At 43.3% G+C, this 16706-nt stretch overlaps 1 protein-coding gene across 1 annotated transcript in view; it reads left to right on the top strand.

Annotated features, from left to right (window-relative positions):
• The window catches only part of LOC116980330 (zinc-binding protein A33-like), a 32551-nt gene extending 27296 nt beyond the window's left edge, over positions 1–5255 (top strand). The window contains exons 4-6 of the mRNA XM_033032445.1: positions 1545–1567; positions 3025–3137; positions 4603–5255. Coding sequence (XP_032888336.1) covers positions 1545–1567; positions 3025–3137; positions 4603–5147 — 681 coding nt within the window. The 3' untranslated portion in view covers positions 5148–5255. The remainder of the gene's footprint in view (positions 1–1544; positions 1568–3024; positions 3138–4602) is intronic.
• Positions 5256–16706: the final 11451 nt, after the last annotated feature.

Raw genomic sequence — 16706 nt, 5'->3', positions numbered from 1 at the left:
TCTCTGAATGTGTAATAATTACTTGGACGCAGGTTCAGAGGGCACAAATATCAATTTTATTAAGCCCATATCTCGGGTGTTGGGCAATCAGTGTTACCTACAATTTGCTGAATGTAATGCAACATTTATTCCAGTTCCTTCATGTAGTTTAGTTAAGTTTATTATTGTCATATGTACCGAGGAACAGTGAAAAGCTTTTGTTTGCACGCTAACCAGTCAGAGAATGAATGTTTATGAATGAATGAATACGTTTATTGGCCAAGAATTCACATACAAGGAATTTGCCTTGGTGCTCCGCCCGCAAGTGACAACATGACATACAGTGACAGTTAGGAATGACACATAAAACATCAAACATTAATAATAAAACATTGAAGAAACAATAAGAAAACACTATATGAACAATATCAAGCTGTCCATAATGTACAGATAAATGATAAAGGGTACAGCATTTAATGCAAAGATACCACATTGAAGTCAGATAAAGTCAGATTAAAGATAGTTCAAAGGTCTCCAATGAGATAGATGGGAGGTCAGGATCAATTTTTCAAACTTCTGTATCTCCTGCCTGATAGGAGAGGGGAGTGACTGGGGTGAGATTGGTTCTGGATTATGCTGGTGGCCCTGGCGATGCAATGTGAAGCATTAATAATAATGCTAAATAACTTGATATATTGCCTAACTAAGAGTGTTGTGGAAGGGCTGTGGCCACATGGAGTTCTGTGATTCAAGGTGAAAACAGCCCCTGCCTCTGATCAATGAGAGATTTCTTTAGAGATTCTAGAGATACACTGCGAAAACAGGCCCTTCTGCCCTCCGAGTACAGGTCGACCAGAGATCACCCCATACACTAGCACTATCCCACATACTAGGAACAATTTAGAGAAATCAATTAACGTACAAACCTGTACGTCTTTGGTTTGTGGGAGGAAACCGGAACACCCAGAGAAAACCCACGCACGCAGGCAGACGGTACAAACTCCTTACGGACAGCACTGTAGTAACTGGCGCTGTAAGGCAGCAACTCTACCGCTGTGCCGCCCAGAGATAGGAAATAAAATAAATTTGGCCTAGCTGGAATTATCCTCAAGCATCGTTGAAACAACAGGAAGGTCTTATAGTCCCTCGCCAATGAGAAATTATTTTCATCAATTCGAAGCTAAATCTAAGTGCAGTTCTGATCCGTTGACACGTTACAAGATGCACTATATACACTATATGTGTAGGAAGGAACTGCAAGTGTTTAAACCAAAGATAGGCACAAAATGCTGGAGTAACTCAGCGGGACAGGCAGCATCTCTGGAGAGAAGGATATGGGTGCCGTTTCGGGTCGATACTCTTCTTCCGACATAGTATACACATTGCTATGTTTTTTCAATGTTTTTCCCATTAGTCAAGCAGTGTCATGCTGTGCTTTGGAGAGCTCCCAGTATTCATGTGGATGGGTTGACTGAAAAGGACTTGTCAGGGAGTGGTACATTCAGCAAACCTTTTAATATTTCATTCCAACTTCTCAAATAATTGTGTTTTCTTTCCTGTTTCAGGTGCTGAACACTACCTCTGATGGGTGAGAATAAAATATATCCTCTGAATTTAGTTGTCCTCTCAATCACTTTCTCAGATTTTGCATATTTTGTAGCTCTATCCATAATATGAGTCAAAGAGGGGTGCCTGAATACATTGTTAGAATTCTGGCCTACTGGCCTACTGGTATGCCCACCAGACTATGCAGACCAGACCAGCCCACCAGACTATGCAAATAAAATGGGGCAATAGGGTCTCAGCCCCATTTGGGGTTAGCAATGGTGTTAGACAAGGGGGAATTTTGTGCCCAGTCCTTTTTAATCTATATATTGATGCTATGCTCTGTCTAAACAATTGAAAGGCTGTAACACTGGGTGCGTGATTGGTAATATTTTAGTGAACCATATTATGTATGCAGATGATCTTGTGGTCTTTAGTCCATCTAGCGCTGGTCTCCAGCAGCTCCTTACTATATGTTCTGTGTATTGTGTGGAACATGACATTAAATATAATGCTAGTAAGAGTGCTGTTATGGTCTGTAGAACCAAAGAGGATAAATGCCTAAAATATCCTGTTTTTAAATTGTCTGACAACAATCTTAGTGTCTGTAATAAGATAAAATATCTAGGGTATATTATTACAGAACAAATGACAGATGATGAGGATATTTATAGGCAACGACGCATGCTGTATGTACAGGCAAATATCCTCTTGCGTAAATTTGGTGCGTGTGCAGATGTGGTGAAGATGTCGCTATTTAGAGCATACTGTACACCACTCTACACTGCGCACCTGTGGTCGAACTATTTAAAGACAAGTATGCAGAGACTAAAGGTGGCATATAACGATGCCATGAGAACACTGCTAAGGCAACCTAGATGGTGTAGTGCCAGTAATATGTTTGTGGCTGCAGGAGTCGGTACTTTAGAAGCTATCCTAAGACACCACATGTATAAATTCATTTGCAGGAAAAAATGACTCTAAAAATGTGCTTATTGTGGCCTTGACAAACATAAGGGTTAGCACTACACGCTACGAATCCCAGTTGTGGAGACACTGGTATCGTTGTCTCGTTGTAGGACATTGATCATCTTTTAATCTGGATTTTTAACTTCAGATTACAGGGGGAATCATGTTCATAAGTATTGTGGGTTTTTGTTAAATATAAATTATGATGTTTTTATGCGATATACCATGATTTTATATATATTTATGATATTTGATATGCAATGCATTTTTAATGTAATGTTGCCCCTTGTCTGGACCTTGAGTCCGTAATAAAGTTTATTATTATTATTATTATTATTATTAATATGTCTTCCCTTGTATATTTTTTTCTTTCTACTTGTCTATTTTCGTCTCCTTCTGAGTTTTCCCCTTTATCTCTCCCTCTCCCCCCTCTCCCCCCCCTCCCCCCTCTCCCCCCTCAAATGTTTGTCTTACAATACCATACTTTGATCCTGTTGACTTGAATATGACAGGCTGATCATCTCTTTACAGATCCGACTGTTGTGAAACCATGAATGACCCCATTGTCCGTTTTAAGGGTGAGAAATTTCATGGCCCGCTGCAGTACAGGGTTTGGAAGAAGATGTTTCAAGTAATTCAGACAGGTGACTGAATGGTTTTTAACCCCTCTTGTCCTTAGTGATCACCCTGAATCCTTTTGCTCACATAGGTTTTGTTGTTGCGATCTACAGATTGCGATGAAATAGCCTTTAAAACTCATGGTGCACGACAAATGAGAGCAAATTGAGGATAATTCGGGAAAGGAAAGTGCAAGAGGATAATGTTTTAATTTCACAACAGTTGGATTTGCACTCCCAACCCTCCATACCGAAGATTGGATAACATAAAGTCACAGGGGGAATCATGTTCATAAGTTATAGGAGCAGAAATAAGCCATTTGGCCCCTCAAATCTTCTCCGCCATTCAATCATGGCTGAAATATCTAACCTTCTCAACCCTTCTCCACGTTACCTTTTACACCATTTCTAATCAAGAACCTATCAATCTTCGCTTTAAAATCACAAAGACTTGGCCTCCACATCCGTCAGATTCCACAGATTCATTGCCATCTGGATAAAAAAAAATTCCTCCTCAACTTTTTAAAGATACATACTTTTATTCTGAGGCTGTGCCCTCAGGTCCTAGACTGTCCCACTAGTGGAAACATTCTCTCCATATGCACTCTATCCAGTCCTTTCATTATTCAGTAAGTTACATTGAGATCCCCCCCTCAATATTCTAAATTTCAGCGAGCTCAGGCACAGATCCATCAAATGTTCACCATGCCCATCATCCCCAGGATCATTCTTGTAAACCTCTGGACCCTCTCCAACACCAGCACATCCCTACTCAGATATGGGGCCCAAAACAGCTCACAGTACTCCACATGCAGTCTATGTCCTATGAAGCCTCAGCATAAAATGCCTGCTTTTGTAATCTCGTCCTCTCGAAATGAATTCTAGCATTGCATTTGCCTTCCTCACTACCGATTCAACTTACAAATTAACCGTTTGGGAATTCCCCACAAGCACTCCCAAGTCCCTTTGCACCTCTGATTTCTGAATCCTCCCTCGATTTAGAAAATAGTCTCTGAATTTATTCTTATTACCAAATTGCATGACTACACACCTTGCCGTATTCCATCTGCCACTTCTTTGCTCACTCTCCCAACCTGTCCAAGTGCTTCTGCAGACTCCCTGCCTCCTCTACAATACCTGCCTCTCCACCTATGTTTGTATAATTTTCAACCGTGGCCTCAACGCCACAGTCACCTCATTCTCCCCTTAAAATCTTTCGTTCTCATGATGAAAAGATCATGAAAAGAATCCTTGTAACATTGCACCATTTCAAATTCCAGTGGGTGAAATACACTCCTTTGAGCCACGCCTTTTTCAAAAATCCCAATGTTTGCTTTATGGTGGCAAGGAACTGCAGATGCTGGAATCTTGAGCAAAGCACAAAGTGCTGGTGTTGCTCAGCACCTTTGGAGGTGGAGGGATTGGATTGGTGATACTTTAGGTTGATTGAGGCCCTCCCTGATGTGATCTATGTTGTGTTTTGTTTCTTCAGTGGCTGAACCTTTCACCTTTGATCCTTTGACTGCTCATCCTCATCTTGAAGTCTCACCAAACCAGCGCTCCGTGACTCCACGTTGTGAAGCTTTGCCAGTTGCTTATGCAGATGGTCGATTCGACACCTCTCTGTGTGTCCTCGGCAATGAGCCGCTCTCTACGGGACAGCGCTACTGGGAAGTGAGCGTCAGAAACAGTGCCAAGTGGGATCTCGGCGTTGCCTACAGCTCTATACCTCGTCACGGGGACCTCATGTACAGGCCCAGCAGAGGTATCTGGTGCTTGACATTGCGAGAAGGCTGTATCTATGAAGCCTGTGATGAGCTTGACATTGAGCTGCATATCCAGCACAAGCCTAGTCGAATTGGTGTCTACGTGGACTACGAGGGCGGTGTGGTATTGTTTTTGGATGCTGAGACCATGCAAATGCTTCATGTTTTCCGAGCATCTTTCACAGAACAGCTTCTGCCTCTGTATAGCCCGTGCATCGTGGAGAAGTCCTCGAATGAACAGCGACTCACCATTTTCAAATTAATTTTGTAATGCCACTAAAGGCACTGTTTGTGCAGAGGGACTCGCTGCTCATTGTTGGAATGTATTGTCTAAATTTATAACTGGGAAGAGAATAAAGCTCAGTTTCAATTTTGTTCATTCTTGCTCATTTGTTAGTTCATTTCCCTCTTTATTAATACTGCAGTCATTACTATAATCATAATCATACTTTGTTAGCCAAGTATGTTTTGCAACATATGAGGAATTTGATTTGCCATACAGTCATACAATTTAAATAAAGCAACAAAACACACAAAATACATTTTAACATAAACATCCACCACAGTGACTTCAAATTCCTCACTGTGATGGAAGGCGAAAAAAAGTTCAAATCTCTTCCCTTTGTTCTCCTGTGTTCGGGGGCCTCGAACCTTCTGTTGACAGGGCGATCTTGACTCCCGTAGCCGGCGGTCGGATCCTCTGCGTCGGGGCGATCAAGCTCCTACATCAGTGGGATGTCAGCTTCCCCGCGCCGGGCGATCGACCCTGGGTCAGGGCTGGTCGAACCTTCTGCGTCGTTTGGAGCTTCCCCACAACGGTCTCTACCCGAGACCGCGGGCTCCTCGATGGTGAAATCCGCAGGCCATGGTTGGAGCGTGGATCCTTGGCAAGGGATCGGCTCCGATGATAAGTCCACATCCCCACAGTGGGGCTCAAATTCAGTCCCGAGCAAGGCCTTCAGCTCCATGATGTTAGGCCGCAGAGCGACCGGAGATACGATCTGGAAAACAATCATTTTTCTGGCAAGGTAAGAGATTGAAAAAAAAGTTTCCCCCGACCCCTTCCATCAAACAAAGCAAACCAGAGAACATTAACACAAACTTTTAAAATGCACTAAAAATGAAAAAAAGTGATGTTAAATGTCTGCTGAGCTTCACAGCCGTGTATCTCTGACTGCTTAAAAGCTGTCTCCATTGCTTCTCCCTCCTTCTCCCCTCTCTCTCCCCACCCTCTCCCCCTCTTTTAAAGGACTTACCGTACACTGCTTTAGCCGACTTTTTACAGTGCCAACCTTCCTGTTCATCACGGTTTGTGTCTGTTTCATCTTGGATTTGTGAATTTTTTAGACAGTGCTCCCCCCGCTTGCCCTGTCCCCCGCCTGCATAATGGGCTGGTGAAGGAAGCGATGTGTGTGTGTTCCACTCCGACAGTCGCCATTCCAGTTGCCGGTTTTTCAGGCGACTGCCGGCAACTTGACAGTAGCCGGCAGTCCACTGAAAAATCCCCTATGTGGGACAGACCCATTACATTCACCCTTTCCTTTAATTTACTTGGCCTATTTCAGATAGCGCTCTCCCATTTCTTGATCTCTCTGTTTCCCACTCACGAGACACTATCCACTATTAGATACGATAAACCCATGGATTCCCAAATTAACTAAACTACACATCCTTCCGTTCTGCCTCGTGTAAGGACATTTCTTTCTCTCAGTTTCGCCATTTTTGCCACATTTGTACTTGACATGAGACTTTCTACTCCAGGGTATCTGAAATGTCTCCTTGTTCAGGAAATGTAGTTCCCCCCCACTCTGCACTATGGTATCTCCTCGATATCTCCACCTGCTCAAACCCCATCTCCACCCAAACAGAACAAGGGTAGTGTTACTTTATGTAGATTGATGATGCATGTGAACCAATCGCACATAAGCCAGCATCACTAACTCCACCCCACTATAAGACTTATACTAATATTCGTTTCCCAGCACTGCAGTTCGAGCAGCCAGGATTCACTGACAACCTGTCGTCCTCAACATTGCTAAGTTTCAAGTGCTCATTAAAGATGTGTTTAAATCACACACTGTCTCTGGCTCTTGTTTACATGGTGTCAGAAGTGGGATGTTAGCTCCTGGCCTGAAACGCGGTGGTGGAGTTCGGTCCTTCCTAGCCTCTCGAGAACAGTTTCTCACCACCTTGCTGTGGATGGCACAGCTGACGCAGTAATGCAACTTCACACACAGCTTGGGCAGCACATATGCATCAAAAATACTGGCCTCTGAAATATCTCGGACCGCAGCAGCCTCCACGATGCTTCGGATGACAAACTTGTTGGTGGCCTTGTCTTTGGGGACACAACGGCACAGTTTGTGCATCTGATGGACTGGACGTGACCACGGCCCTTCTTGGCTCGCCCGTTATTCCTTCGCTTCTTAGTCAACTTCAACACGAGTCATAAGGCCTTTCACACCATGAGCCTCCATACCCAGCATATAATTCTGCAACATTTCTCCAGTTACGCGATCCCACCACAGTCACCTATTCCCCTCCCTTTCCCTTACTGCTTTCCGCATGGACCGCTCTCTCTGTGGCTCCCAGGTTTGCTCTTCTCTCCTCGCCCTCCATAGGCACCTGGCTCTGGAACTATAGGAGGTGTAACATCTGTCCATACATCTCCTCCCTCGCCTCCATGCAGGAACCTAAAGAGCTCTAAATAAAACAGGCTTGCATGCACCTACTCCAAGTTCATTTACTGCACTGTTACTCATAATGTGACCTCCTCTCCTCCAGGACTAATACTCAGACTTTCCTCAGCACCTGTGCTCTGTGACAATCTGGATCTGGTTCCAGTCATTTAGTTCTGCAATCTCATGTACCTCCAATCCTTTAATTCATTTCACCTTACAACAGTTACCTGTGCAGCAATACCTGGGATTGAGGAAGAGTGAGACGTTTAGGGTTCAGGGTGTTGCATGTTTCCTGTGTGCACAAGCTTTGTGACACAACCATGACGTTTTAAGTACAATTTGAATAGAAACTGCAACTTCCCCTCGATACACGGATGAGGAACTGATACAGAAAAAAAGACACATTTGACTTTGTTTACCACAGCCAGTTGAATCCAACAGCCCCAAAACATGAACATGGGGGCATTGTGAACAGTCATGGATCAGTTTTCACAGCCATTACCATAAATGAATTAGGAATTAAAGGAATAGGATTCAGCAGCTGCCACCAACTAATTCTGCAGAGACAGGCTGTTTATTAATCAAATGTAACTGGGAGAGCAAACTCTGTTTGAAGACAGACAGAAAGTGCTGGAGTAACTCAGCAGGTCAGGCAGCATCTCTGGAGGACATGGATAGGTGATGTTTTGGGTTGCGAACCTTCAGACCCTTTGGACAGCAGGACAGCAGCAGAGATGCTGCCTGACCCATTGAGTTACTCCAGCACTTTCTGTCTTTTTCTGTAAACCAACGTCTGCATCCTATCTTCAAACAAGTTTGTTGTGTGTAATGTGACTGCTTCAGTTTTTCCTTCACTGCCATTGATCTTCTGCGCTCTCTCAAATTCATATCCACTTGTTTATTTAGTTTAGTTTATAGTCATGTGTAGCGAGAATCTTGTCAGTGAAAATCTTTTTTGTTGCAATCTATTCAGTCAGCAGAAAGACTATACATGATTACAATCGAACCATCCACAGTGTACAGATACATAATAAAGGGAATAACGTTTAGTGCAAGGTAAAGTCCGATTAAAGATTGTCCGAGGGTCTACAATGTGGTAGATAATAGCTAAGAACCATATTCATACTCTGGTGCTCTCAATGTGATCTGGTGTAGCATCGACAAAGGAGAATATGGAAACAAGGATCATCTGGCAAATTGATTTGCAGGTATGTTTATGTATTGTGCATGACCTCCCAAATAAAGGAGCCACCTAATTCAGCTTTTAGGGAAGAGCATCCAGGACCCTTTCCAGCTAGGCTACTCCTTCTATGTTGTCCAATATGTATACAATGACAACTACTCTGGCTATGTCTCTAATGGATTGGTGCAAATCTTTGTCAGATAAATTAGGAAACCACCTAGTGGGTGTGATTATATTTAATAGGCGGGGTCCATTACTGTTCTTAAATCCCTTAATCCCTTCCACTAGCAAGATGTACCTAGAAATAAGTCCCTGACTTCTCTCCTTCAATATATTTTCTACTCTGAGCTATGCCCTTCCCATTCCTTCTCTCCAGAGATGCTGCCTGACCCGCTGAGTTACTCCAGCTTTTTGTGTCTATCTTTGATTTAAACCAGCATCTGCAGTTCTTTCCTACACTCTTCCCATTCTGATGGCTTTCAGGATGGGATATAAGTGATCTGCACTTTTTCAAGTAACCTACACAGTCTCCAAGGCTTAGGTAAAGTTAAAATGTATCCCAAGTTTTCGTCCATTCCTACATCCTTGTACCTGTTTATTTTGAAGAAAAGGAATAGATGACGATTCGGTTTCTAGACCCTTCTTCAGTCTCGACCCAAAACACCATCTATTCCTTTTCTCCAGAGATGCTGCCTGTCCCGCTGAGTTACTCCAGCCTTTTGTGTCTGTCCTCGGTTTAAACCAGCATCTGCAGTTCCTCCCGACACACTCGGTTTATTTTGTATTCCCCAGCAGATGGCGCACATGATCCATCATGGCCCTTAACCCGACCAAATGAATCACCAGCATTCAGAAGTGTGGAGAGGAAAATACAAAATGAAAACACAAGAAATTTCTCTGGGATTTTCAGATAATTTTATCTGACCACAAATTAAACTAAACTAAACCAAACTAAACACAATCAGCTATTTGATTTTCTATTAGGATCAGTGAAGCAGCAGCTGCCATGATTTTATTAATCTTCTGTATGGAGGAGAACTTTTCCTTTCGCTCTCACTTTCATTACATTAGGGCGGCCCCATAGCAGAAGCGTCCACGTCGCGGGGCTGGAAACTGGAAGTATCCTGAGCTAACTCTGCTATCACCATCATCTATTGTGACAAATGATGGCTTCCACTGATTGTCGCCGGAAGCTTGCATCCTTTATAGGACAGACGATCACAGTGAGGTCAACATTTGTAACAAGATGGACACGAAAAGAAGGGGCCAAAAATGTCACCTTTATTCAACCAGCTGATCAAAATTCAAGTAGTCACTGTTGCGGACAACTGATGGTCTTCATTCAATGACCAAACAAGGTCAGGGCCTAATCTGTGGCACCAAAGGACTTTACTTTAGACTTTAATCTAGACATACAGCGTGGGAACAGGCCCTTTGGCCCACCAAGTGCACGCCGACCAGCAATCACTCCGTACACCAACATTGCCCTACGCACGAAGGACAATTTACAATTTTAACAAGGCCAATTCACCTCCAAACCTGCATGTGTTTGGAGTGGGGGAGTAAACTGAAGCAACCAGAGAAAACCCACACGGTCATGGGGTGAATGTACAAACTTAGTAAAGACAGCACAGGCGTCTGCATCTGCAAGGCAGCAACTCTACCTCTGCACCGCTGTGCCACCCCAACCAACATAGTTTAAATATTTAAATGTGTCATCTATGCAGCTGATATGAGTCTGTGTACCTGGAGCCTTTCTTGTTGATGTGAGGACATCATTCATTAGTTGCCATGTGTGTAAGTCTGAAGAAGGGTCTTGGCCCGAAATGTCACCCATGCCTTCTTTCCAGAGATGCTGCCTTTCCTGCTGAGTTACTGCTTTGTGTCTATCTTCTGTGAGTATAACATGACAGCCTTCGAACTCAACGTTCCAGCCAATTCAAGGAGATTTATTTTTTTATGTTACACGCAGCCAGCCCCTACATGCCAAATTCAAAACTACCTTCAGGTAGCCGTACCTGACAGTGAACGGGTCAAGCGAGATGCTGAAGAGCATCCGCCCCATGATTGACTTTGTTTCCTGAGACCACTGCTGGTCTCATAGATTGTGTGAATTGGTCTTAGAACTGAGGTAACATTGTCCATGTACAAGGTCGAATTCATGTACAAGGTGACATTCATCAGCTTGCCAAGTATAAACCTTTCCAGTCAGGTCTCTAATCTATCTATATTACTAAAAGTCTGTTCTTGACCGGTTTTGGCCAACTGTGCTGCGATTTCCGAGAGAACGCCGCCACCTACGGCCGTCATTTTTGACCACCTTGCTCAGAGCCCCCCTCCGCTGCATGTGCGCCGAGGATTTTTACCGTCGATTAAAAATGACAGAGATATTAATGTTTTTACAAAATTCCCCATTCTCTCTGCTGCCCCTGCTGGCGGCAGGGGGGAGGGACTATAAAACCAGGAAGTGGTGTGCCACACAGTCGCTTCAAGATGGAGGAAGGCAGAGGGTCACGTTTCTCTGATCTGTGAATAACACTGAACACATGTCTACTCAAATGTAAGTGCCCTTAGTGGTTCTAAAATGCTTGCAGAATGAGTCTATTGGTTCTAAAGCTTGCAAAAAGTGTCTATATTGGTTCTAAAACTTGCAAAAAATGTCAATTGGTTCTAAAGCTTGCAAAAAAATGTCTATTGGTTCTAAAGCTTGCAAAAAATTGTCTATTGGTTCTAAAGCTTGCAAAAAATGTCTATTGGTTCTAAAGCTAGCAAAAAGTGTCTATTGGTTCTAAAGCTAGCAAAAAGTGTCTCTATTGGTTCTAAAGCTTGCAAAAAGTGTCTCTATTGGTTCTAAAGCTTGCAAAAAATGTCTATTGGTTCTAAAGCTTGCAAAAAATGTCTATTGGTTCTAAAGCTTGCAAAAAAACGTCTATTGGTTCTAAAGCTTGCAAAAAGTGTCTCTATTGGTTCTAAAGCTTGCAAAAAGTGTCTCTATTGGTTCTAAAGCTTGCAAAAAATGTCTATTGGTTCTAAAGCTTGCAAAAAAATGTCTATTGGTTCTAAAGCTTGCAAAAAATGTCTATTGGTTCTAAAGCTTGCAAAAAAATGTCTATTGGTTCTAAAGCTTGCAAAAAAATGTCTATTGGTTCTAAAGCTTGCAAAAAGTGTATCTATTGGTTCTAAAGCTTGCAAAAAAAGTGTCTCTATTGCTTCTAAAGCTTGCAAAAAGTGTATATTGCTTCTAAAGCTTGCAAAAAATATCTATTGCTTCTAAAGCTTGCAAAACATGTCTATTGGTTCTAAAGCTTGCAAAACAATGTCTATTGGTTCTAAAGCTTGCAAGAAAAATGACTATTGGTTCTAAAGCTTGCAAACAAAAAGGCTATTGGTTCTAAAGCTTGCAAAAAAAATGTCTATTGGTTCTCAAGCTTGTAAAAAAATGTCTATTGGTTCTAAAGCTTGCAAAAATGTCTATTGGTTCTAAAGCTTGCAAAAAGTGTCTCTATTGGTTCTAAAGCTTGCAAAAAAAATGTCTATTGGTTCTAAAATGGTTCATACTAGCGCTCCAGAAAGCGCCCCCCCCCTCCCCTGGTTGGCTTGGCTTGGGTGTATCTTGAAAATGAAAGGCACTACTTACTGCAAATGGTGCCATGAAGTTGAAAGGCACTACTTACTGCAAATGGTGGGTTGGGAGCTTTGGCTTGAAGTTAAAAGGCACTACTTACTGCAAATGGTGGCTTGGTTGCTTTGGCTTGAAGTTGAAAGGCACTACTTACTGCAAATGGTGGATTGGTTGCTTTGGCTTGAAGTTGAAAGGGACTACTTACTGCAAATGGTGGCTTGGTTGCTTTGGCTTGAAGTTGAAAGGCACTACTTACTGCAAATGGTGGCTTGGGTGTGCCTTGGGTGTGTCTTGAAGTTGAAAAACACCACTTACTGCAAATGGTGGCATGAAGTTGAAAGGCACTACTTACTGCAAATGGTGGATTGGTTGCTTTGCCTTGAAGTTGAAAGGCACTACTTACTGCAAATGGTGGCATGAAGTTGAAAGGCACTACTTACTGCAAATGGTGGCTTGGGTGCTTTGGCTTACAGTTGAAAGGCACTACTTACTGCAAATGGTGGCTTGGGTGCAATGGCTTGAAGTTGAAAGGCATTACTTACTGCAAATGGTGGCATGAAGTTGAAAGGCACTACTTACTGCAAACGGTGCCATGACGTTGAAAGGCACTACTTACTGCAAATGGTGGGTTGGGAGCTTTGGCTTGAAGTTAAAATTCGAAAAAGCACAGGAACTTATCAGCTCCGCTCTGAGGACTTGTTCTTACTAACTGTACCTAAAGTCCGTACTGAACTGGGGAAAAGGGCATTTAGTTATGCTGCTCCCTTCGCATGGAACCAGCTGCAGAATAATCTGAAACTTAAGGAGCTGGTTTCTATAAACAGATTTAAATCCCTTCTTAATGATGTTGAAGCGGGCTCTTCTGTCTGTACATGCTTTGTTTGATGATGTTCTGACTGTGACTCTATTTATATGTTCTCTGTTGTTTTTTTTAAAATTATTGTCTGTAACTGTGGAACTGCGCTGCTGCCTGTCTTGGCCAGGACTCTCTTGTAAAAGAGATTTTTAATCTCAATGAGACTTATCCTGGTTAAATAAAGGTTAAATAAATAAATAAAAATAAATAAAAGGCACTACTTACTGCAAATGGTGGCTTGGTTGCTTTGGCTTGAAGTTGAAAGGCACTACTTACTGCAAATGGTGGATTGGTTGCTTTGGCTTGAAGTTGAAAGGGACTACTTACTGCAAATGGTGGCTTGGGAGCTTTGGCTTGAAGTTGAAAGGCACTATTACTGCAAATGGTGGCTTGGTTGTTTTGGCTTGACCTTGAAAGGCAATACTTACTGCAAATGGTGGCTTGGTTGCTTTGGCTTGAAGTTGAAAGGCACTACTTACTGCAAATGGTGGCTTGGGTGTGGCTTGGGTGTGGCTTGAAGTTGAAAGACACCACTTACTGTAAATGGTGGCATGAAGTTGAAAGACACTACTTACTGCAAATGGTGGATTGGTTGCTTTGGCTTGAAGTTGAAAGGCATTACTTACTGCAAATGGTGGCTTGGGAGCTTTAGCTTGAAGTTGAAAGGCACTATTACTGCAAATGGTGGCTTGGTTGCTTTGGCTTGAAGTTGAAAGGCACTACTTACTGCAAATGGTGGCTTGGTTGCTTTGGCTTGAAGTTGAAAGGCACTACTTACTGCAAATGGTGGCTTGGGTGTGGCTTGAAGTTGAAAGACACCACTTACTGCAAATGGTGGCATGAAGTTGAAAGGCACTACTTACTGCAAATGGTGGCTTGGTTGCTTTGGCTTGAAGTTGAAAGGCACTACTTACTGCAAATGGTGGCTTGGGTGTGGCTTGGGTGTGGCTTGAAGTTGAAAGACACCACTTACTGTAAATGGTGGCATGAAGTTGAAAGGCACTACTTACTGCAAATGGTGGATTGGTTTCTTTGCCTTGAAGTTGAAAGGCACTACTTACTGCAAATGGTGGCATGAAGTTGAAAGGCACTACTTACTGCAAATGGTGGCTTGGGTGCTTTGGCTTACAGTTGAAAGGCACTACTTACTGCAAATGGTGGCTTGGGTGCAATGGCTTGAAGTTGAAAGGCATTACTTACTGCAAATGGTGGCATGAAGTTGAAAGGCACTACTTACTGCAAATGGCGCCATGACGTTGAAAGGCACTACTTACTGCAAATGGTGGGTTGGGAGCTTTGGCTTGAAGTTAAAATGCACTACTTACTGCAAATGGTGGCTTGGTTGCTTTGGCTTGAAGTTGAAAGGCACTACTTACTGCAAATGGTGGATTGGTTGCTTTGGCTTGAAGTTGAAAGGGACTACTTACTGCAAATGGTGGCTTGTGAGCTTTGGCTTGAAGTTGAAAGGCACTATTACTGCAAATGGTGGCTTGGTTGTTTTGGCTTGACCTTGAAAGGCACTACTTACTGCAAATGGTGGCTTGGTTGCTTTGGCTTGAAGTTGAAAGGCACTACTTACTGCAAATGGTGGCTTGGGTGTGGCTTGGGTGTGGCTTGAAGTTGAAAGACACCACTTACTGTAAATGGTGGCATGAAGTTGAAAGACACTACTTACTGCAAATGGTGGATTGGTTGCTTTGGCTTGAAGTTGAAAGGCATTACTTACTGCAAATGGTGGCTTGGGAGCTTTAGCTTGAAGTTGAAAGGCACTATTACTGCAAATGGTGGCTTGGTTGCTTTGGCTTGAAGTTGAAAGGCACTACTTACTGCAAATGGTGGCTTGGTTGCTTTGGCTTGAAGTTGAAAGGCACTACTTACTGCAAATGGTGGCTTGGGTGTGGCTTGAAGTTGAAAGACACCACTTACTGCAAATGGTGGCATGAAGTTGAAAGGCACTACTTACTGCAAATGGTGGCTTGGTTGCTTTGGCTTGAAGTTGAAAGGCACTACTTACTGCAAATGGTGGCTTGGGTGTGGCTTGGGTGTGGCTTGAAGTTGAAAGACACCACTTACTGTAAATGGTGGCATGAAGTTGAAAGGCACTACTTACTGCAAATGGTGGATTGGTTGCTTTGCCTTGAAGTTGAAAGGCACTACTTACTGCAAATGGTGGCATGAAGTTGAAAGACACTACTTACTGCAAATGGTGGCTTGGGTGCTTTGGCTTACAGTTGAAAGGCACTACTTACTGCAAATGGTGGCTTGGGTGCAATGGCTTGAAGTTGAAAGGCATTACTTACTGCAAATGGTGGCATGAAGTTGAAAGGCACTACTTACTGCAAATGGTGGCTTGGGAGCTTTGAAGTTGAAAGGCACTATTTCCTGCAAATGATGGCTTGGGTGTGGCTTGGGTGTGGCTTGAAGTTGAAAGACACCACTTACTGCAAATGGTGGCTTGGGAGCTTTGGCTTGAAGTTTAAAGGCACTATTACTGCGAATGGTGGCTTGGTTGCTTTGGCTTGAAGTTGAAAGGCACTAATTACTGCGAATGGTGGCTTGGTTGCTTTGGCTTGAAGTTGAAAGGCACTAATTACTGCAAAAGGTGGCTTGGGTGCTTTGGCTTGAAGTTAAAAGGCACTACTGTAAATGCACTTACTTCCTGTTTACACTGTATATTGATTTTAGATAAAACGCTACCACTTACGGCTGTGATTTTTGGCCATCTTACTCAGTCCCCCTCCGCTGAGCAGGTGCAGATAATTCTTCCCATCAATGAAAAACAAAAGTGTTATTAGTTTAAAATAAAATGTTGAGAATCTCTCTCCTGTCAATCACTCCATGAAAGCCACACCTTTTCCGGTGGGGGGGGGGGTTATAAAACCCGGAAATGTGGGTGTGGCTCAGTCTCTGCAAGATGGAGGAGGGAGAGGTCACGACTCGCTGTCTTTGGTGGCTTTGCACCCTACTTCAAATGGTATGAAACTGCACTTGAATTTGGTGGCCTTGCACCCTGCTAGAAGTGGTAAGAAACTGCACTTGAATTTGGTGGCCTTATACCCTGCTTGAAATAGAATTTCAAGGATTAGCCGTGAGTCAACTACCAGCCCACCAGCAGTGAGTGAGTGAGTTGCCAGCACAACAGGCTTGATTGACTGAGACGCCAGCCCAAGAATCCATTTGGCGCACAATTTGCATACTAGCCCTCTGGAAACCAGTCCCTTCAGCCCACAACACCCAAACTAGCGCTCCAGAAAGCCCCCCCCCCCCCCCCCCCCCAACTGGCCACCAATATTAGAATTGGTGGAGAGGTGGAATATTGCGTTGGATGACCAGCCCTCCTGTGTGATGCTGGGACCCAACGGGTCCCACTTAGTCTAGTAGTCACTATAGATCTGTTATAGTGGGTGGCGCCATCAGCAATGGCAGCCTCGCCCATGGTCTGTCTGTCTTTTTGTCTTTTTAATTATTTTTAGTGTGTTTGAAAAAGT

This window comes from Amblyraja radiata, chromosome 1 (assembly GCF_010909765.2).
Source record: "Amblyraja radiata isolate CabotCenter1 chromosome 1, sAmbRad1.1.pri, whole genome shotgun sequence".
NCBI lineage: Eukaryota > Metazoa > Chordata > Chondrichthyes > Rajiformes > Rajidae > Amblyraja > Amblyraja radiata.
Note: the sequence above shows the minus strand (reverse complement) of the source record. Positions and strands in the feature narration are given on the sequence as shown.